Source organism: Pogoniulus pusillus, chromosome 37 (genome assembly GCF_015220805.1).
Source record: "Pogoniulus pusillus isolate bPogPus1 chromosome 37, bPogPus1.pri, whole genome shotgun sequence".
In the NCBI taxonomy this organism is placed as follows: Eukaryota; Metazoa; Chordata; class Aves; order Piciformes; family Lybiidae; genus Pogoniulus; species Pogoniulus pusillus.
In genome coordinates this window covers 2,202,011-2,223,443 of record NC_087300.1, presented here as the reverse complement: position 1 = coordinate 2,223,443, position 21,433 = coordinate 2,202,011, and the positions used below count along the sequence as shown (strand labels likewise).

Here is a 21,433-nt window from a genome sequence, read left to right as displayed (position 1 = left end):
GCAGGAAGGCTGCAGGGGCAGGAGGGCTGCAGGGGCTGGAAGGCTGCAGGGGCAGGAAGGCTGCAGGGGATGGAAGGCTGCAGGGGCAGGAAGGCTGCAGGGGCAGGAAGGCTGCAGGGGATGGAAGGCTGCAGGGGCTGGAAGGCTGCAGGGGCAGGAGGGCTGCAGGGGCAGGAAGGCTGCAGGGGATGGAAGGCTGCAGGGGCTGGAGGGCTGCCAGAGCTGCTTGCCTTTGCTTCTCAGCAGGAGGGGCAGTTCTGGCAGGGCTCTCTGGGCTCCCTGCATCTCAGCCCCTTCCTTGCCTGCTGCTTTTTAGGGCCTGTAAAAGCCTTTCCTCTCAGCAAAGTTTCATCTACTGTCCAGCCCAAACCTGCCCTGCTGCAGCTTGAGGCCATTTCCTCTCATGCTGGCACTTGTTCCCTGGGAGAAGAGTCCAATCCCCACCTAGCTCCAGCCTCCTTTCAGGAGGCTCTCTGCAGAGCCAGGCTTGAAGAAAGCACCTCCTGGGGGGGGGCCACAACCCCTGCCCTGTTTTGGCCTGTGCGTGCTGCTGGCAGCAGGGGAAGCTGCAGGACTGCCCAAGGACACAGTGGATGCCTTTAACCTTTTATTGTACCTTAGAAAATGTTTATTGCTCTGTCTGTGCCAGAGGTGCTGACCTCTCCCTCTCGGTGATGGAGGAGTATGTTCTGGCAAAGGATCCACTGAAGAAACCTTGGAGGTTGGCCTGCCTTGTGCTGGCTGCTTCTTCACCACCACAGCTGCAAGCAGACCTCCTGATGCCTTCCTCCCACGGCAGCTGTTTGGGGAAGGCTGCTGACAGTGGCAGAGGGGACGTGGCTGAGCTCTGGCACTGCCAGCCTGGTTCTTTGCAGGGACAGCCCAACCAAGCTCTCCTGGTTTGTTGGAAGAAGATTCAAGCCCTGCTCAGGCCAACCTCTCTTGGTCTTTGATGGAACAGGTAGGACCTTGCCTCATCCCCTAGTGCATATGGAGTGGTCTTGTGGAGCAGTTAACTGAATGCAGATCCCCTCCCAGGGCACACCACAAGGAGTGATTCTTTTCCACCTGATGGACTTGGCACCTACCAGCTTGCAGAGCACCAGCAATGCCAGGCACCCTGGCAGCCTACAAACATCACCCCCTCAGGAAGAGAGAGGAGAACAACCCCAAGCCCTCCACTGCCCATCCTGCTGATGGATGAATGCCTCCAGCAGATCCCTGCTAGTCCAGCATCCCAAACCCAGTGCAGGCAGGACCTGAACCAGCCCTCCCCACAGGAACCCTACCTAAGGAACCTGACTAAAGACCTTCAGCCCTCAAGTAGAGGTCTCCTGGGCAAGAACCTTGCCTCTAGGGTAGCTCTGAACCAGCCCTTCCCACAGGAACCCTACCTAAGGAATCTGACTAAAGAACTTCAGCCCTCAAGTAGAGGTCTCCTGGGCAAGAACCTTGCCTCTAGGGTACCTCTGAACCAGCCCTTCCCACAGGAACCCTACCTAAGGAATCCAATTGAAGACTTTCAGCCCTCAAGTAGAGGTCTCCTGGGCAAGAACCTTGCCCCCAAGGCAGCTCCTGCCACTGGAGACCTTGCATAGCAGCCTGTGCCAGGAGGGGTCTTCTTCTCTTTTGTTTTTTTGCTGTCTGGCTACATTTTGCAGGACCTTTTTATCCCACTTGGTGGTGGTCTCAGGCCCAGCTGTGACAATACCACGAAGGAAATGGTATGAAATGATCCTGGAAGCTAAGTAACAGCTCCTGGTGTCCCCTCACTGTGCCTCGGCGCCCTGGTGAGCTGAGGTGAAGAGCACCGAGTGTGAGCTGGGAGGGAGCAGCAGTGGAGATGTGCTGCAGCCCGACTGGAGAGCCAGCAGAGGAGCTCTGACGGTGAGGATGGGAGCTGGGGTCTGCCTTTTTGGGTCTCGGTGGCTGCTGTAGAAACCCACCTGCAGGAGGTGTTGCACGACACACATCAACGGGACACAGCAAGCTGGGAGCAGGCAGCAGCCGACAGCTGCCTGCTGGTGGTGCCTGTGATGAGTTTTCCTCCTTCCCTTCGCTTGGAGAAGGGTGACAGTGACTGATGCCTGAGCTCACCTTAATACCTGTCAGGATGGAGTGACAGTGAGACGAAATAAAGACACAACAAAGCCCTCCTACACCTCCCAGTGACGGCAAAACAGTTCCAGACGATCAAAGTGTGAGGGTGGAGAGGAGGAGAAGGAGGTGAGAAGTTGCTCCAGCCCAGGTGATTCATGAAGCCAGTCTGGGATCACCTCAGTGCTGCTTTTCCATCCTCCTGCTTTCGTTTGGGTTTCAGGGGAGTCTTGCAGAGGGTTTTTAGTTTCTCTTCCTTCTGGCCAGATGTTTTGCAGAGAGCAGAGAGGAGGAGGAGGAGGATGCCAGCGAGTGACAAGCACTGGGTTGCTTTCCAAATGGCTCCAGCAGTATTTCACCTCCCTCATCATCAAGGCTTGGAGGCAGAAAGGGAGAGTGAGGAGTGGAGTCCATCCATCAGCTGTCATGCCTCGATGATGTTCACTGAGGGCTTGTTTTTTGGATACTGGAAGGAGGGGGGAGGAAAAAAAACAGAGAAAGGCTGCACAGAGACACCAGAGAGAGGAAAAGCCACAGCAGGGATGAGTGCAGGGCACTGCTCTGAGGGCCAGCTCTAACCCTTGACAGCTGCACACTTTTGGGGGTTCTTGAAGTTCTTGATCCCATCCCCACAGGTGAGGCTTTAGGGATGCATCTTCATCCCTGTCTGCTGCTGCAGGAGCAGGGACTGGTGGAGTGTGTTGACACCAGCCCAGGTTGCTCAAGACCTCACCCAGCCTGGCCTTGAACACCCCCAGGGATGCACCATCCACGCAGCCTCCCTGGGCAACCTGTGCCAGTCTCTCCCCACCCTCACTCTCAACGATTTCTTCCTCATCTCCACTCCCAATCTCCTCTCCTCAACCTTCAGTCCATTCCCTCTCATCCTGTCACTCCCAGCCCTTGTCCAAAGCCTCTCCCCAGCTCTCCTGTAGCCTCCTTCAGGCACCGTCAGGCTGCTCAGCTGGAGCCTTCTCTTCTCCAGGGAGAACAGGTTGAACAAACCCAACTCCCTCAGGAGAGGTTCTCCAGCCCACTGGTGATCCTTCTGCATCCCAGTGGGAAGGGAGGGGGCAGGGATGAGGATGTTTAGCAGAGGTTGGGGCTTTTTCTGGGGGGGAGAAGGGGAATTTAGCTGATTCCAGGCTGGATGCTGCTTGCCTGCCCTGCAACCCCCATCAGGTCCCAGCAGCACATGGGGAGGGATAATAAACTGCAGCAGGACAGGCTGGGAGGTGACTGCTGCAGAGCAGCCCCAAGGAGAGGGTCCTGGGAGTGCTGAGGGAGTGCATCCATGGCACAGCAATGTGCCCTGGGGCCAAGAAGGCCAAGGGGGTCCTGGGGGGCATTAAGCAGAGTGTGTCCAGCAGACCAAGGGAGGTTCTCCTCCTCCTCTGCTCTGCCCTGCTGAGACCTCATCTTGAGCACTGCCTTCAGTCTGGGGCTCCCCAGTTGCAGAGGGACAGGGATCTGCTGGAGAGAGTCCAAGGGAGGGCTGTGAGGATGATGAGGGGAGTGGAGCACTGCCTGGTGAGGAGAGGCTGAGGGCCCTGGGGCTGCTGAGTCTGGAGAGGAGAAGCCTGAGAGGGGATTGAATCAATGTCTGCAACTCTCTGAGGGCTGGGGGTCGGGGGGGGGGACAGGCTCTGCTCACTGCTCCCTGGGACAGGACAAGCAGCAGTGGATGGAAGCTGCAGCACAGGAGGTTGCAGCTCAGCACAAGGGGAAACTTCTTGCCTGGAAGGGACCCAGAGCCCTGGCACAGGCTGCCCAGAGAGGTTGTGGAGTCTCCTTGTGTGGAGCCTTCCCAGGCCTGTCTGGATGTGTTCCTGTGTGCCCTGAGCTGGATTGTGTGGTCCTGCTGTGGCAGGGGGTTGGACTGGATGAGCTCTTTGGGTCCATCCTCTGCTCCTGTGCCCTCACCTTGCTGCGCAGGAGTCCTCCGCCCTGGTGCTCGGGGGTGCTGTTCTCCGAGGCGCTCTTGGCTTTCTCCTTGCTGTTGTTGGGTTCGTTGTCTTTGATGATGTCGTACTGCCTGCAGAAGAGGGCGATCACCCCTGGCAGGGCAGAGCAGAGAAGGAAAAGGCATTCAGTGATCACGCCAAGGCGCTCAGCCCCCGCAGCCTGCGGCGAGCAGAGATTCCCTCTCTCGCCAGCATTGTGCCTTCTGGGAGGGATCTCTGCAGCTTCCACAGCTCCTCCTCAGATCATGTTCTAGCACTCAGCCCTCTGGCTCTGTGCTTCTCGGTGCCTAATTCCATGCTGAACAGGCTGGCCCGAAAGGCAGAAGGTTAATTCTATCCCAGCTTCTCTCATTCAGTGGGACAAGCTCTGCTTTTGGCTACTCCTCCTCCCTCAGTGCTAATCCATGTGGTGAAATGGGAGTTTTGCTTCGCTTTGTAAAGCTCATCCAGCTCCAAACCCCCCTGCCATGGGCAGGGAAACGTCCCCCCCCCCCCAGCCCAAGTTGCTCATGACCTCATCCAGCCTGGTCCTGAACACCTCCAGGGAGGTTGTGGAGCACAGAAGCACCCAATGTGATCAATGATCACATTGGGTGCTTCTGTGCTCCACAACCTCCCTGGGCAACCTGTGCCAGGGTCTCAGCACCCCCAACCTGTGCCAGTGTCTCAGCACCCCCAACCTGTGCCAGGGTCTCAGCACCCCCAACCTGTGCCAGGGTCTCAGCACCCCCAACCTGTGCCAGTCTCTCCCCACTCTCACTCTCAACAATTGCTTCCTCATCTCCACTCCCAATCTCCCCTCCTCAACCTTCAGTCCATTCCCTCTCATCCTGTCACTCCCAGCCCTTGCCCAAAGTCCCTCCCCATCTCCCCTGTACCCCCCTTCAGGTCCTTGCAGGCTGCTCTCAGGTCTTCCTGGAGCCTTCTCCTCTCCAGGTTGAACAAACCCAATTCCCTCAGCCTGTCCCCACAGGGAGGTTCTTCAGCCCACTGATGATCTTCGTGGCCTCTTCTGGACCCACTCCAGCAGCTGCCATGTCCCTCTTATGCTGGGGGCACCAGAACTGGAGGCAGTGCTGCAGATGGGGGCTGACAGGAGCAGAGCAGAGGGGCAGAATCTCCTCCCTCACCCTGCTGGTCCCTCTGCTTTGGAGGCAGAAACCTCTGCTTAGGGAAAATGATCTTTCTGCCGCGGGGTGAAGGGGCAGAGCAAGAGCTGGGGCTGGCAGAGGCCAGGCAGGTGGCACAGCTGCCCACGTGTGGCAGGAGCCAGCCAGGGTCCTCTGAGCAGCAGGACAACATCTGCAAATATGCAACAGTGACGGCAGCAGAAGCTGCCAGTGGAAATTTCCTCCCACACAGGCAGGCACAGGAGGAGAAAAAAGCAGGGGCAGCCATGGCACGTAGGAAGACTGCAAATGTCTTTCAAGGAAGCTTTGCTGTGACTTTGTGGCCAAATTGCTTCCCTGCCTGCAGATTGCAAAGATGGAGGTTTAAAGTAAGAGGCAGGCAGATGCTCCCTCTGCCTCCCTGAGAGAGATTCCAGCTCCCCTAAGAGCAAAACAGGTGTGAGGCTCTCACCAGATCAGCACCAACTGCTTTGTGAAGGGAGGTGGTGGTGTGGCAGCTGCCCCTGGCTGCTGCTAAAGGCAGGAGCCCAAATTCCTTCCTGCCCGTGTGAGCAAATGGCTGTTCCAGGCAGAGCTGCTGCACATCGGCCACGGTCACACCACCTCTGATGGCACAGCTCAGGCACGGGGGAGGAAAGTGCCCAGGAGGGCAGCACAAGAACTTGAGGCTTGTCTTGGTCCAGAGCTCTGGGCAGCTAAATCTGGGCTGGAAGGGAGCTGGAGGAGCTTTGGAGGCTGGCAAGCTGCTCCCCTGCCTGATGTGACCCAGCCCAGCCTCGAGCAGAGGCATTCTGGCTTTTGAGCAGAAGTCAGGCAGGGTTGGAAGGGACCACAAGGAGCAGCCAGTTCCAACCCCCCTGCCATGCCCAGGGACACCTCACACTAGAGCAGGCTGTCCACAGCCTCATCCAGCCTGGCCTTAAACACCTCCAGGGATGAGGCTTCCACCACCTCCCTGGGCAACCCCTGCCAGGCTCTCACCACTCTCCTGCTGAACAACTTCTCCCTAACATCCAGGCTGACTCTCCCCATTTCCAGCTTTGTTCCATTCTCCCCAGTCCTATCCCTACCTGACAGCCTAAAAAGTCCCTCCCCAGCTTTCCTGTAGCCCTTTCAGATCCTGGAAGTCCACAGTAAGGTCTCCTTGGAGCCTTCTCCTCTCCAGACTGCCCTGAAATCCCTCAATGCTCTGAACAGTATCAGAAGGGCAGCAGAAGAGCTTGAGGCTTGTCTTGGTTCCGAGCTCTGGGCACAGCCTGGTTCCAGCCTGCATCTGCTGACACATCCTCCTAGGTTCAGGCCAGGTGAAGAGCTGGGGAGAAGGTTTTGCAGAGAGCTTTCCCCCACACCCACTTTCCCCCCCTTTTCCAGTGCAACTCAACTGTCTAGAAGGGAAATTGTGGTATTAGCAAATCCTTTGTTCTGAGGCTGAGCTGAGTTCGAGCTGAAGCTGGAGCAGGGGAGATGAAGCAGCAGTTCACTGCCCCATGCAGCTCTCATTCAGGATTGCTTTTTTTCCCTGGCAGGGCACTGAAATTCAAATCTGCACCACCAAAACTCACCAGAAACAAAAATAAAAGCCAGGGGCAGAGCTTCTGGGGAAGCTTTTCCCTTTCCTTTCAGTTTGCATTTTGGTTGTCACCTGCAGCAGGAATTGCTGCTTGGTCCCCCCGTGGAAATGCAAACAGCAGATGGAAAATCAGGACTTTTCCAGGGCAGGAAAACTCTTCCACATGGAGCTGCTGCTGTGTCACCTGGATTCAGGCTGGGAGCAGCCTTGCAGAGCTGCACAGGACACAGTTAACACTTCCACCCCTCTCTTCTGTGGCAGATCTCAGAGCAGTGGCTGCCTTCCCTGACACCTCTCTCCCTGCAGGTGTCTCATCTCAGCTCAATCTGGTCTGGATGGGCCCCCCTCAGCCTCCTCCACACTGCTCCACAGCTCCCCCCGCACCAGCCCTGTTCTCCAGACCCTTCCCCAGTTTCATTGCCCTTCTCTGGACCCTCTCCAGCCCCTCGGCATCCTTTCTTGGCTGAACATCCCCAACTCTCCCAGCCTCTCCCTGCAGGAGAGGTGCTCCAGCCCTTGGAACCTCTTCAGGACCTTCTCTGGACCCTCTCCAACGGAGGAGCTAAATGCCAGTGAAGAATTTCCTCTTAATCTTCAGCCTCAGTCTCCTCTCTTCCAGCCTCAGTCCTTTCTCCCTCATCCTACCACTCCCAGCCTTTTCCTCTCTCCTCTCCAGACTGAACATCCCCAACTCTCCCAGCCTGTCCTTATAGCCCTTGGGACCTCTTCTTGCCCTTCTCTGGACCCACTCCAGTCCCTCAGTGTCCTTTCTTGGAGTGAGAATCCCAAACCTGAACCAAGTGTTTGGGATGTGACAGCCTGGTCCAGGCCTTGACAACCCTTTTGGGGTAGAAATTGTTCCTCATGCCCAACCTAAACCTCCCTTGGCACAACCTGAGGCCATTTCCTCTTCTCCTAGCCCTCGTTTCTTGGGACAAGAGACCAACCCCCAGGCTGTTCCATCCTCCTCTCAGGCAGCTGTGGAGTACATGCAGCATAACCTGCAGTGCTCCTAGGGGAGGAAGGCTTCCTGTGCAGCTCTTACACCATGAAACACACAAACCAGGCAAGGCAGCAGGCCCCAGGGAGCTGTGCTGCCTCTGCCAGGATGCCAGCACTGACCTGCCCACATAAACAACACCACAACAATGATGAGAATCTCCCCTGCTCGCAGCTGCTGGTTCTTCTCCATCTCCTGCATCGTCACCTCATCTGCACGAGGGGAAAGAGAGAGCATGAGAGCCCAAGTGCCCAGCTCAGCCTGCCCCCTGCCTCCAACCAGGGGCAGAGGCAGCAGGGAGAGAGTCCTCACCCATCACAGAATCAACCATGGAATGGTTTGGGTTGGAAAAGCCCTCCAAGGTCATCCAGTCCCATCAGCCCAACACCACCATGGCCATCAAACCATCTACCCAGGTGCCATGGCCACAGGTTTCTTGAACACCTCCAGGGATGAAGGCTCCACCACCACCTCCCTAGGCAGCCTGTTCCAGTGCCTGACCACTCTTGCACCACACCTCTGTGTCCTTTAAAGCCCCTCCAGGGATGGGGATTTAACCAGGCTAGCCCTGGGCAGCCTCTTCTCATCTTTGAGAACCCTTTCAGTGAAGAAGTTTCTCCTGAGCTCCAACCTAGACCTCCCCTGGCACAGTTTCAGGCCATTCTCTCTTGTTCCACCACCTCACTCCAGCCTCCTTCCAGGTAGCATCAGTCCCATCAGTATCTCTCTGAACTGCTCTGCAGCAGCTTCCCCAAACAACCCCCAGGAGGTGGGGGTGAGGGAGGAGCAGTGAGATGGGATCAAGGAGCTCCATGGGGTCAATCCAGCTCCCCAGAGGAGCTCCATGGGGTCCTGGGACACCCTGCTCTAGGTCACCCTGCTTGAGCAGGGGTTTGGGCTAGGTCATCTCAAGGGGTTGCTTCCAGCCTCATCTTTCTGTGGTTTGCAATGTGAGCCAAGTGGGAGACTCTGAGTAGCTTCTCCTCTCTTCTGTCCTGGGATCCAAGCACAGGAAGCTCAGGAAATGCCCCCCCCCAGGGCCCTGTGAGCACAGTGGTGCTGTGCCCAGTACCAACCAGGTGTCTCTTTTTCACATGAGCTCACAGGCAGCTCAAGAATTTCCCCTGGCATTATTCTCCACTTGCAAAGCTGCTGGACACACAGCTCCCAGGCTGGAAACCACCACCACCTCCTCCTCCTCCTCCTCCTGGGCAGCATCTCCCCTATAGAATCATAGATTCACAGAATGGTTTAGGTTGGAAGTAACCTTAAAAGTCATCCAGTTCCAAGCCCCCTATGGCTTTGTGCACCCACCAGCCTCATCTGCTGGGCACACCCAGGGCATCTCAGTTGCCCACATGAGGCTGTGAGAGGCCACTCAGCCCTACCTGCCCTTAACCCAGCTCCTCTCATTGCACAGGCCACTGCTGCCCTCCTCTCTGCAGGACCCTGCGCTGCCTGGGGCATCCCAGGGGGCCACAGAGGAACTCACCCACACTTGCCTTTATTTTTAGAGGCTAGTTTCTCAGCTTCCCTGGGGGTCTTGAAGAGGACTGGCTCACTGGCAGGGCTCTGGCCTTGGATGCTGATGGACTGGACATGCACAATGTACTCAGTGTCCTCCTCTAGGTCCCAGAGGGCACAGGAGCGGGTGGTGGTGTTCACCTCCTGGATGAAGCGCAGCATCCGCACGTCCTTCTTCTGGAAGCCGAGAGAGGAGAGCACAGAGTGGTGGAGAGGCCTCCTCTGTGCACTGCTGGCACCCAAGACCATTGCTTCCTGCCCTGGAGGGCATTGAAAGCCTTTCCTCTCTGCAGCTGCCAACACAGGAGGCACCGCTGCAAAGGGGACAGGCAGCCAAGTCCCCTCCCGGACCGCAGGGCAAGGAGGAATGGGCTTAAAGTGCAGCAAAAGTTGGGAGCTGAGAGGACCTGGGGTGAAGATGGACATGACCAGAAGTAGGTGAGTGTAGGCACCATACCTGCTGGGAAATAGCAAATCCAATGACAACTTCATCTTCCAGCACGTCCCAGGTGACAACAGCTGAGTTGGCTTTCAGGTGTTTGACTGTGACATTGACAGGAGCTGAAGGGCTGTCTGCAAGGGGGGAGAGCAGAGCCTTTACAGAGGCACATCACAGCCAGGAGCAGGAGACAGGAAGGAGTGGGAGAGGACATTGCTCCAGGTCCTCCTTGTCTGTGGTTCTGGGTATGGGACCTGGGAGGTGCAGGTCCTTGCTACAGAGTCACACAGAGCGGCTTGAAGGGACCCTCAGAGGTCATCTTGTGCAACCTCTCTGCAGGCAGCAGGGACACCTCCAGCTAGATCAGATTGCTCAGGGCTCCAGCAGCTTTCAGTGTCTCCAGGGATGTGGCCTCAAGCACATCTCTGGGCAGCCTGTTGCTGTATCTCACCACTCTCACTCTGCAGAAGCAGTGAGGTTTGAGAAGATCCCTGCTGGGATATCACAGAGTCATAGAACTGGGCAGGAGAGCCAATGGCATCCTGGGCTGGCTCAGGAGCAGTGTGGGCAGCAGGACAAGGGAGCTGCTTCTGCCCCTGTGCTCAGCACTGCTCAGGCCACACCTGCAGTGCTGTGTCCAGTTCTGGGCTCCTGAATTGCAGAGAGATGTTGAGGTGCTGGAAGGTGTTTGGAGAAGGGCAGCAAGGCTGGGGAGGGGCCTGGAGCAGAGCCCTGTGAAGAGAGGCTGAGGGAGCTGGGGGTGTGCAGCCTGCAGAAGAGGAGGCTCAAGGCAGAGCTCATTGCTGTCTGCAGCTGCCTGCAGGGAGGCTGTAGCCAGGTGGGGTTGGGCTCTGCTGCCAGGCAGGCAGCAACAGAAGAAGGGGACACAGCCTGAAGCTGTGCCAGGGCAGGCTCAGGCTGGATGTTAGGAGGAAGTTCCTGGCAGAGAGTGATTGGCCCTGGAATGGGCTGCCCAGGGAGGTGGTGGAGTGGCCTGCTCTGGACACCTTCCAGCACCTCCAAGCCCTTGTTGGAACAGGAGCTGCAGAAGTGGCTGCAGGGCTCCAGCTGAGCTGGGTTAGGCTCCCAGCGGGAAAGAAGCAACCCTCGGGAGGAGCTGCTGTGGCAGACAGAGCAGACCTCGGAGCAGCTCATCCACCTCAGCCCTCCCTGCCGTGTGCCTCCTTCCCTCTGCAGTTTCCTGTCATGGTCTGGCAGTGACAGCTGGGAGGGAATGCAAAACCTGCCGGGGAAGGATGCAGGCAGAATGCTGCCAGGAGCATCCCCGGGGCTGGAGTGCAGCAGCAGCCGAGGGGGAAGTGTTTCTTTTTGCTTTCCCCTGCTAGTTTGACACAAAATCTTTCCCGGACGTTGTGTGGCTGCTGGGCTGCCTCTCAGGTGGCCAGAGGACATGCAGCATCCAGCCCCTTACAGCTGCCAGGGCAGAGGAGGCTGCTGCAGCAGCACCGAGGGACCGCGGTGGTGTGAAAAGAGCAGGGCAGGGAAGCACCAGCCCCAGGCTCTGTGGTTATTCCCAGCTCCAAAGCCCAGCTGAGCTGGGGGGGAGCCATGCAGCCTTGCCAAGGAGAACTGGGCTCTGAGGGACCAGCTGCTCTCCTGCACATCCTCGCTGGAAGCTGCTTCCCAAGGCAGCTGCGCAGTGCAGAGCCCTCCTTGGCAGCCCAGGGGGAAGGTTTCACCTCCTGGGCTTGGCACAGTCTTCCCACTGCTCCCTGTAGCAGCTTGGACCTCCTGTGCCCACTCCTCTGGTCAAATTGAATTCACAGGCTGCAGCTGGTACCCTGCAGCCAAAGGCAGCAAATGCTAAAGAAGGCTGTTGGGATTTGAGCTGCCCCTCGGAGCTCAGCAGGGTGAGGAGGAGTCATTTCTCTCCTGACAGAACACAACTTTGGTGGGTTTGGAGCCACTGCCTGGCCCTGCCTGGCCAGGGGCTGGGGCCGAGGTCAGCAGTTACAGAAGGGTGCAATGTGCAGGTCTCCAGTGGCACTCGCTGGGTTTGCAGCCACTCCCAGCTGCCTGGAGCTGGCTGAAAATACTCTGGCTGCAGGGTCAGTGTCTCCTAACCCCTGACTTCACCCCCAGGGAATGTTCCCCCTGGGAATGCAGAGAATAACAGGAGCATGGAATTCCCCAGCTGAAGGTCAGTGCTGAGCTGCACTTAGCTGAGTGATGACATCAATCCTCTCTCTCCTCCTCAAGCAGCACCCAGAGCTGCCCTCTCTAACAGGTGGCAGAGCTACACCCACCACTGAGACTTGGAGCTGGGGACAAGCTGTTGGGACCCAAACTGCTTCTACTGAGTCCTTCAGTGAGCCAAAAGGCATTTGGGGCTTGAGGAGGGGGAGCAGCAAGCAATGAGGGTCTCCAGCATTCCAGAGAGGGAGGTCTCATTCCTCCCTGGAGAAGATGACCAGGTTGGTGCTGAGCTCCTCTCTCAGGGGCTGGTCTCTGTGGTCTGAGGCAGTGATCTCCAGCTCCCAGAGAGCAGGAACATTTCTCATCCTCTCTCTCCACTGCAGGGCCAAGGACAAACTGAGCAGAGGAGATGGATCATCCTCCTCACCCTGGACAGCAGCTCCTTCAGGACTCAGCTCCCTGCTGTGACACGGGGAAGGGACATGGGGCTGCAGCTCCTCACCTTCCCCCTCCCTCCCCCGGCTGAGCCCGTGTGGCAGGCAGAGCAGGGGCTAATTTTAGGAAGGGGCAGTCAGCAGATGGGAATGCATCAGGGGAAGGTCTGTGAGTCATGCATGCCTGATGAATTTGCTAGAACACAGGGAGGACAGGACGGGGCCGAGGGATGGGAGACAAAACAGTCTCCAGCTGCAGCCAGGCACTTTGCCCTTCTCAGGGTACAGCTGCACGGCTCAGCCCTGGCCTGTCTGGGTGTCTTGCCAGGGTATTTTTAGGAGCTACAGACTTTGTGGGTGCTTTGGGGCTTTTTTTCAGCAGCTACCACTGATTTACCCAGCTTAGGTTGAGGAGGCCTTTGGCAAAGAGGTGGATTAACCCCACAGAACCAAAGAGCAGAGTGCCAGGGAGATAGCTTCAGGCAGGGAAAAGGGAATGTGGAGCACAGCACAGGTGGTGCCTGAGTCCCCTTTGAAAGCTGTGACCTTGAGAGAGAGATAGCAGAAAAAAATGGCTAAGTTTCCTCCCTGGGGAGCTGGGAAGAGCTGGACAAGAGCAAAAGAAAAACCCCTCTGGGGACTGGGAAGGAGAGTGGAGAGCTACGAGGCAAAAGGGAAGCACTCAGCAAAGCTGAGCCAGGGCTTGGAGCCTGCAGAGCAGGACTCTGAGTGTTGGCAGGGGAGAGATCAGCTGGTGGGGACAGTCCAGAGCACTGCAGAAAACATCTGAGAGAGAGGGGAGGTGGTCACAGCCAGCAGATAGCAGAGTGAAATCCAGGCCAGCACAGCTTTGCCTCTCTCTACCACAGCTTAGAGGCAGCTGCACCTTCCTTGGAGGTGTCCAACCAATGTCAAAGCAGTAGGAGAAGAGGATTAAGCCTGGAGATCCAGAAACACAAAGCCAGGAAAATTGGTTTCCTGCTCCCAGCACTACTTTGGAACCACCACTTTAATCCCTAGGGATGCTTTTCCCCCACACACCTCCTCACAGGAGATGCATGATGAGCAATTCTAAAATCCAGGCTATTCCACAGCACTTTCAGCCCCCTGGGCCAGTTGTGGCTCTTTGTGGTGCCAGCCTGGCTGAGGTAAGGTGGAGAAGATGCAGTTTCTGGTTCCTGGCTGGCTGCAGGGGCTCAGCATCTCTCTGGCAGGGCCTTGGAGTGCCAACTCCCAGAGTTTGGTTCCTTCTAGAGCCACACACAACTCCTGGGAACTTTGATTCTGTGCAGGGAAGCTGCTGGCAGAGTCATGGAAGTGTTTTGGCTGGTAAAGCCCTTTAAGATCACTGAGTCTGAGCAGCCTCTGCCTCTGTCAAGGCTGGTGCTAGACCATGGCCCTCAGCACCACATCCCTTCCTCTTTAAAACTCCTTCAGGGATGAGGATTCAGCCTCCTGGATCAAGCTCCATTATCCATCACACTCTGGCCCTGACCATCTGCTGGATTTTTCACCCTGGTGTTCTGGGAGAGAGGAAAAAGGGTGGGGTGGCCCCAGGGGCTGCAGGTGAGAGAGGAGGGAACATGCTCAGCATCAAACCCCCCTCACACACATGGCCTCCAGAGACCCTCTCTGGTCTCTACAGGACCCACATGGGACAAGGTTTCTGGGTGAGCAGTGTCAGAGCAGATCCCACATCACAGCCTGGCAGAGGACCTGCCTGGCCAGAGCTGTGTGCTTGGGGCAGGAGATGCTCTCATTCTCCTGCCAGCTTCTTGAAGGGGGAAGCTCTGATGAGCTGAGCTGAAACTGTGCTTTCTAAACGTGAGTGGCTGCTTTAAATCTGAACCTGCTGAACCCTTCCCACAGAGACCTTTCCTCAGGTGTGTCTCAATCCTGCAGCCCCCAGGGCCGTGTGCTCCAGCCCTACCTCACCCCAGCCCACCTTAGACCTTTCTGGCAGAGCCAGTCAGAGCTGCCTGTGCAGAGTGAGCAGCAAGAGTGATGAAGATTACTCTTAATCCCCTCTTAGCACTGAGGACTCCTCCTAGCTCCTCATTAAACGCTTTGCTGATTATTAATGGACTTTTATGTGAGAGAGAGAGAGGGAAAAAAAAAACCCACACCACAACAACCCAACCCACACTTCACAGCTTCGAGCTGCTTCCTCCCTGCCTTGTCATTGTCAACACAGCAGCTGCTGGCACAAGGCAGAGGGAACCACCCGCCTGCTCCTTCTGCTGGCTTCCCCATCGGGGCTGGGGCGTGGATAGGATGGAGAGGGAGAAGAGAGAGGCACAGGTTTGCCTCCATCCCACTGCTGCTGGGGTGGGTGAGATGACAGAGAGGGTGTCTGAGACACCAGGGTGTCCTACCTGGGAGCTCAAGGATCAGGGAGGTGCCTTGGCCACAAAGACCTTGCTGGGAGGTGCTCAGAGCTGCTGGTTGCATTTCCAGTCACAGTCACAGAATCCATCTGGTTGGAGGAGCCCTCCAAGCTGATCCACTCCAGCCCTCAACCCATCACTGCAGGGTGAACATTAAACCATGCCCCCCAAGCACCCTGCTTAAACACCCCCATGGATGGTGGCTCTGGCACTGCCCTGGGCAGCCTGTGCCAATGTTTCAGAACCACAGAACCAACCAGGTTGGAAAAGACCTCCAAGCTCATGGAGTCCAACCTATCACCCAGCACCTTTAATCATCTAAACCCTGGCACCAAGTGCCTCATGCAGGCTCCTTTTAAGCACCTCCAGGGATGGTGACTCCACCACCTCCCCGGGCAGCCCATTCCAATGCCAATCTCTCTCTCCTTAGGGCTGTGTCTGCCTTTGGAGGCCACTCTCAGTTTGCACTTTCTGCCATGAAGTGGCAGTGGGTCTGGGGGTCAGAGCCAGCCAAGGGGCTCAGCCTAGCCCCAAACCTTCTCCTTCTGGGTTAATCTGTCCTGGAAACCCAAACCACTTGGAAGTTCCTGGAGTGAAATCCAGTTGCATCCTACACAGCTAAAGCTAGGCTGCAGTGACAACACTTTCCAGTCCAGTTCCCTCCTCTCCCCCAGGCAGCCTCTTTCCTGCTGCAAAGGGCTCAGCTGCTTTAGAACCCCCAGGACATGGTCCGGCAAACAAAGCTCCTGCCCAGGCTCTGAAGCAGCTCCTTCAGTGCCATCCACCTGCAAGCTGCCTGCCCTCTCCTACGGGAAGCAGGGGATGTCAGCCTTAAACCCAAGCAGCTCTTTATTCCTGCGCTGCATCCTTCCATCAGGATGCAGGAGCCGGCGGGACGTGACCTGCAAGGGGAAGGAGCAGCACTTAAGGTCCCGTGTGCTGCCCTCCCCGGAGCGCTGCTGCCCACTCCCCGAGCGTGGGTACACAAAGAGCTGCCGGAGCTGCCCGGTGGAGCCTTTCTTCGCTCGCCCAGCATGGCTCCCTTCAGTGGCTCTAATTGCTCGGCAGCTCTCTGGGGTGTGGAGGAAGGGCTGGCACGTCACTGCTCCCCCCGGCAGTGTTCTAATGAAGGGAGCCCGCAGGGGAGTGGGAGGCAGCAGGGCTCAGCGCTGCTGTCCCATCCCGCGCCCGGCCGCAGGCGGAGCGGAGCTGTGTGCCGAGCTCTCGGCGTTTCCAAGAGCACAAAGACCAACTGGTGGCTCCTGGGGCTGGGAAAGAAGCAATTATTTCCTGCTGACCGCCTACTCCCCTCTACAAATGGGCTATTAATAGGCCAGCCCCCTCCTAGCCGCCCCCAGCCCCCCCCTACTCTAGCCCTGTCGCTGATTCCTCAGGGGGTAGGCTCCCAAACGGTGCGGATGGAGATGCTGTCAGGGATGGAAAGGCTGCCAGGGATGGAGGATGGAGCCTTGGCAGGGAGCATAGGGGTGCTCGCTGCATCCAGCCCAGCCTCTGGGCATTCTGTGGGGCAGAAAGGAAGGCTCATTTCTACTTTGGAGAGCACCCCCAGCTGCTGAGCCCTGGAGTCTCTGGGTACCAAAGCTCTTACCAAGCCACGAGCTGGGTTTCAACCCAACCACAAGCAGAGTCTTAGAGGAATGCTTTGGGTTAGAAGAGGCTTTAAAGCTCATCCAGTTCCAACCCCCCTGCCATGGGCAGGGACACCTCCCACCAGCCCAGACTGCTCAAGGTCCCAATGCCCCAGTCATGAATGGGCCAGGATCTGAATGCCCAGGGGCAATTGAGTGCCTTGGGTTTTTGTAGCCCTCCTCAGGGCTGTCATAGCAGAGGAATAAGAACTCTCTCAGGAGCAGAGTGAGGAGGAAGCCCTGGTGCTTCCCAAACAGGACCTGGACACCAACATCCAACCCTCTCCTGCGTGACCCCAGCCCAGCTCTGCTCCCTGTCCAACGCTGCAGTTTTTAGTGCACACATAAAGATTTTCATGCTTTGCTGCTCCACACATTCCTGCTTCTGAGTGACTTACAGTGGAGCCAGGCCTTCATTTGGCCTCTGGGTGCTCTATAAAGCAGGAGGGGTTTGTTTAACAATACAAACCCAGAGAATGAGGCCAAGTTCAGACCCAGTGCATGGGCACCACTCCATGATTGCTGCTTTTGGACCCTGCCAATGTGTGCCAGCATGCCTCTGTCTGGGAGGGATCCCTGTTGTCCACACGTGTGTCCCCAGCAGGAAACAGCCTGTGGAAGAGGATGGCACAACCTCAGCTGCTTTGCACAGCTCCATCCCTGCTGAGAGGCTGACACTGAGGTTAGAAACCTCCATCTTTCAATTAAATCTCTCCCAGACTGGATGCAGAAATCAATGAAGTGCTTACGCCGTGCGTCAGCTGGCCAGGAATCTCCATGGCCTCTGGAGAGGCAGGGGCTGGAGCAGGTCCCTTTGCTGTCTCCAAACAGCTGTCAGACCCTTCACTGCTGAGCCCAGCACGGCTTTGGATCTTGCCAGAGCGTGGCTGAGCTCAGCTCCCCTGGCTCAGAGGAGGGGGTGAGACTGCCCAGCAAGATGTGGGCTGAGGAACAGCATCTGCAGCCTGGTTGTTACCTCTGCTTTGCTCTGCTTCCCCACCCTGCAGCTGCTGGGGCTGTCTGGGGAGGATGTGAGGATGGAGACCCAGCTCAGCAGAGGAGCCTGGCATGCAGGGTGGCTCAGGGGGTGAGAAAAGGCCTTGTTGAAGCTGAGCAGGGATCAGACTCCAGCCAGGTGGATTTGGTCCCTTTTTGGACCAGGGAGGTGGAGGAGATGCTAAAGGGCACCATGGGTTGGAGGCCAGTGCAGGTCCTGTGAAGGCTGAGAGAAGGATGGGCCCAGATCACACACAGCAACATCCAGGCTGGCAGAGCCCCTCAGGGTCACCAAGTCCAACCTAGAGCCCTGCTCTACAAAATTCACCTTAAACCATAGCCCCAAGCACCACATCCAAACCATCCTTAACCACCTCCAGGCTGGGTGACTGCACCACCACCCTGGGCAGCTCATTCCAGTCCCTGACCACTCTCTCTCTGAAAAGCTTTTCCCTAATGTCCAACCTAAACCTCCCCAGCCTCAGCTTGAGGCCATCCCCCCTTGTTCTGGCTCCAGTTCCCTGTGAGCAGAGCCCAGCAGCAGCCTCTCCACAATGTCCCTTCAGGTAGCTGTAGACAGCAATGAGGTCACCCTTCAGCCTCCTCTTCCTCACACTAACCATCCACAGCTCCCTCAGTTGCTCCTCATCAGATTTATTCTCTAGGCTCTTCCCCAGCTTCGAGGGTGGAGGGTGAAGTTCTACCTCCTCCTGCCTCACATGTCCCTTTCCCCTTCATCCCACAGAAACAAACCAGGCTTGAGTTGCTCTGCAAGTAGACAACTCACAGGGATGCTGTTTGCCCTAATAAGTGGCAGGGACCATGACCTATTTTGGGGGTCTTTTATCATCATTACTCAGCACCATCCTGCTGAGCCCTTAACAGCAGCCCTGTGCCAAGGAGCCCAGCACTGCTCACCTCCTGCTTCATTAACTCTGCCTAATGAGGAGGGGGCTGCTGGTAGCTCAGACCAGGCAGGCTGGGCAGGATGGAGCAGCCCACGGCCAGAGCAAGAGTTGGGGCAAACCAAAATTGTCTTTCTGAGCTGCCAGCCACTGGCAGTGTTGTCCCAGGGACCCTCTCCAGCAGGCAGCAGCAGGATGAGTCAATGGGCTTTGCCCAGCTGGCACTGGTGGCATGCTGGGGGCTACCACAGCATTGATGTGGAGGCTGTTTCTCAGCTGCCTTATCCTCCCAGTCCTGCTTCCCCTTCCTCCTCACCTTGGCATCACCTTGCCAAAACAATGGTCCTGATAGGCCAAACCCCCCTGCCAGAGCAGACCCTGCTCTGTCACCACCCTTAGCCACTGCATCAGGGGCAGCTGGCACCAGTCCTCTCCCTGGGGGTAGCAGCTTGAACTTGAAGCACTACTTTAAACCCACTCACACGAGCTCAGGGTCCAAAGAGGAGGGACCACCGAGCCTCCAGCCCTGCCTGACCCTGCTGGGAATGAGTTCCTCTTTCCCAATGACTTGTGGCCACATGGTGAAGTAGAGCTGGGGACACAGGGCTGGTGTTGAATCTGCTGCTGCTTCTGTGTGACCTTGGGAAGATCACTGTGCCCTCCTTCCCCTGGCTCCTCTCTGAAAAACCAGGGCATCACCAGCTTGCTGCCTCACCGGGGTGCAGGGGGGGCCCACCACAGCCCTTGGCAAAAGGGGGCACGGAGAGAGGAGGCAGAGGGGTGTGTGGCACCACACCAAGGTCACACAGCCAGCTCAGAGCCCAGGAGCAAGCCTCCTGCCTCCCCAGCACACGCTGTGACCACAAGGCAGGGCTGCTCTCCCTGTTTACCAAGCTGCCAGGCTCTTAACGTGGCACGGACACCTTCCAGCACACAAACACTGCCTGTAAGACAGGAGCAGTTATGGGCAGGGACACAACTCCATGTTTACTCTCAGTTGCTGGCTGAGGTGATTCAAGGATAAGGAGGAGCAGGGAAGTGGCCTGGTTCACCGAAAATGGGGAGGGCTGCTGGGGCTGCAGCCACCTCTGCTGTGCTGTGGTGCTTCCCCCACCGCTCCCTCCGCCGGGGAATGCTTCTTTCATCTCCCCAGGGTCTGGCAGTTGTGGGAACAGCAACTTCAGAGGTGCCGGTGGCTGGCCAAGGACACATGGGATGGAGTTGAAGGCATTTTCAGGGGCTTGCTGCAGCCCCAGCGCAGGCAGGACGAGGGCAAATGTAGCTCCACTAACTCCTCGGGGCTCAGGAATTTCCACTCCCTGGAGCTCTACATCCCTAAAAGTCACCCCCAGGCTCCTGGAATGTGAGATATCCTGGCGATCAGCGTTCGCAGATCAAAGCAGCTGTTCCACCAACGTCTTGCAGCCAGCCAGGGAGACAAGCCCTGGGCTGACTGCACCGAGCCAGCGTCTGGCTCAGGCTGGTGCTGCCTGCTGGGGTGGGCTTAGGGAGAGCCCCCCACCAGCACCAAGATGTGGCACCCGTGGGCAGGGTGCTCAGATAAAGGTTCGGCTCAGCTGAGGAAGAGGAGGAAAGTGGACCTGAGCATGTCCTGGTCTCTCCAAAACGTGAGCTGGCTCATGGGGACCTTCACCCTGCCAAAGGCTGCCCCACTTCAGGGTTGCTGCTCAGCTCAGAAGGGCCTGGGATGCTTCCTGCCCCAGGACTGGGGGTTCCTCAGCAGGCTCTGGCAGTGCCCGGCTGGGCCTTGGTCAGCCATGGGGGGAGCAGGGGTCGGGGAGGGGGATCGCCGAGGCTCACCTGCTGTGGCGTTGGCAGAGCCAAACTGCTTTGGCCACCTCTGCTCCAGCTTGACACGAGCAGGCGCTGCGGCACAGGGGCAGCAGAGCCTTCGCCTCCCCCATGCCCGGTGCTGGGCGAGGGTCTCTGCTTGCTGTCCCCAAAGCCTCATTTCCCGCCCCCTCCCCGGGTCTCTACGAGCCTCTTTCCCCAGGGCCAGCCGCTGGGACACCGGCAGGGACCGGACCTCAGCGCTTCCCCGGGCTGCTGCCCCAGGGCTGCGTGTCCGAAGTTCCTCATCTCTTCCCGACCCAAGTCCCGACCGCCGATGCCCCCAGACCCCATCCCCTGCCCGCTCCTCGCTTCCCCCTCCGCTCCAGCCCGTGCTGACCGGAGGACTCCCCACGCCGAATCCCCCCTCCAGCACCCCGGGGCAGCCTCTCCCCGGGTCCCGGCGGCCCTTACCTGCCTCCACCGGGCGCAGACCGGCGTAGCTGAAGCAGAGCAGGAGCGCGGCACCGGTACAACCGAGGAAGGGCTCCATCCCCCGCCGCCGCGCCGCGCCGGGCCGAGCCGCTCCGGGCCGGGCCGAGCCGGGCCCCCGCCGGCGGCGCGTCCTGCGGGCGCGGCGGCTCCGTTCAGCACCGCGGAGAGCGCCGGGGCCCGGTACTGCCCCCGGTACCGCCCGGTACCGCCCGCAGCAGCCCGGTGTGGCTGCCCTCAGCACGGCTCAGCACGGCTCGGCTTAGCTCAGCACAGCCCGGGAGCGCCCTGTACGGCCCGGTTCGGTACGGTACGGCTGGGTTCGACCGGGAGGCGGGGGCAGGCGCAGCCCCGCCGAGCCCCGGCTCCGCCCGCTGCAGAGCCGGGCAGCCCCGCTCCGGTCCCTCCCCCGGTCCCGGGGTGGGGCAGGACGGGGGCGGTTCGGGCCCCCCAGCCCAGCCTGGCTCCGTTACCTGTCTCGGTTTTCCCGTCCCGCCCCTCCCGGCACATCGCCGGTCCAGCCCTCCTGGGTGGGCGGGGGAATGCTGCTCCCCACCGAGCCCCCCTGGCACACCAGGGGAAGGAGATGAGCTCCCACCCGAGACCAACCCCGCGTCACATTTTGCCGCGGGGGTTTCACAGAGCCACCGGACTCTAAACCGGGAGGCGGTGGGGATGAGGAGCTGCTGGCACTGGCCGTGCCCCCGTTAGCGGAGCTGGCAGCACTCCGGGCTCTGGTGACCAGCCGGAGGGAGCAGAAGCTGTTCCCCCAGCTCAGCGACCAGCTGCCAACCCGTGTGGTGCTGGATGAGGGGACCCTGCTCTGGCCACCCCTCCCTCTGCCAGCCCCACCAGAAATGGGGCTCCTGCTTCTGCCAGGGTCCCATCGTGCAGAAAT

General features: G+C 58.3%; 1 protein-coding gene across 1 annotated transcript; it reads right to left on the bottom strand.

Moving 5' to 3' along the window:
• Positions 1-594: 594 nt before the first annotated feature.
• FNDC5 (fibronectin type III domain containing 5) lies at positions 595-20,647 on the bottom strand. Its single transcript, XM_064172629.1, has 6 exons — positions 20,518-20,647; positions 9,743-9,858; positions 9,264-9,462; positions 7,884-7,973; positions 4,021-4,154; positions 595-2,563 (listed from the first exon to the last, which is right to left on the bottom strand). The coding sequence occupies exons 1-6, from the start codon at positions 20,594-20,596 to the stop codon at positions 2,522-2,524; spliced, it is 660 nt and encodes a 219-aa protein (XP_064028699.1). The 5' UTR covers positions 20,597-20,647; the 3' UTR covers positions 595-2,521.
• Positions 20,648-21,433: the final 786 nt, after the last annotated feature.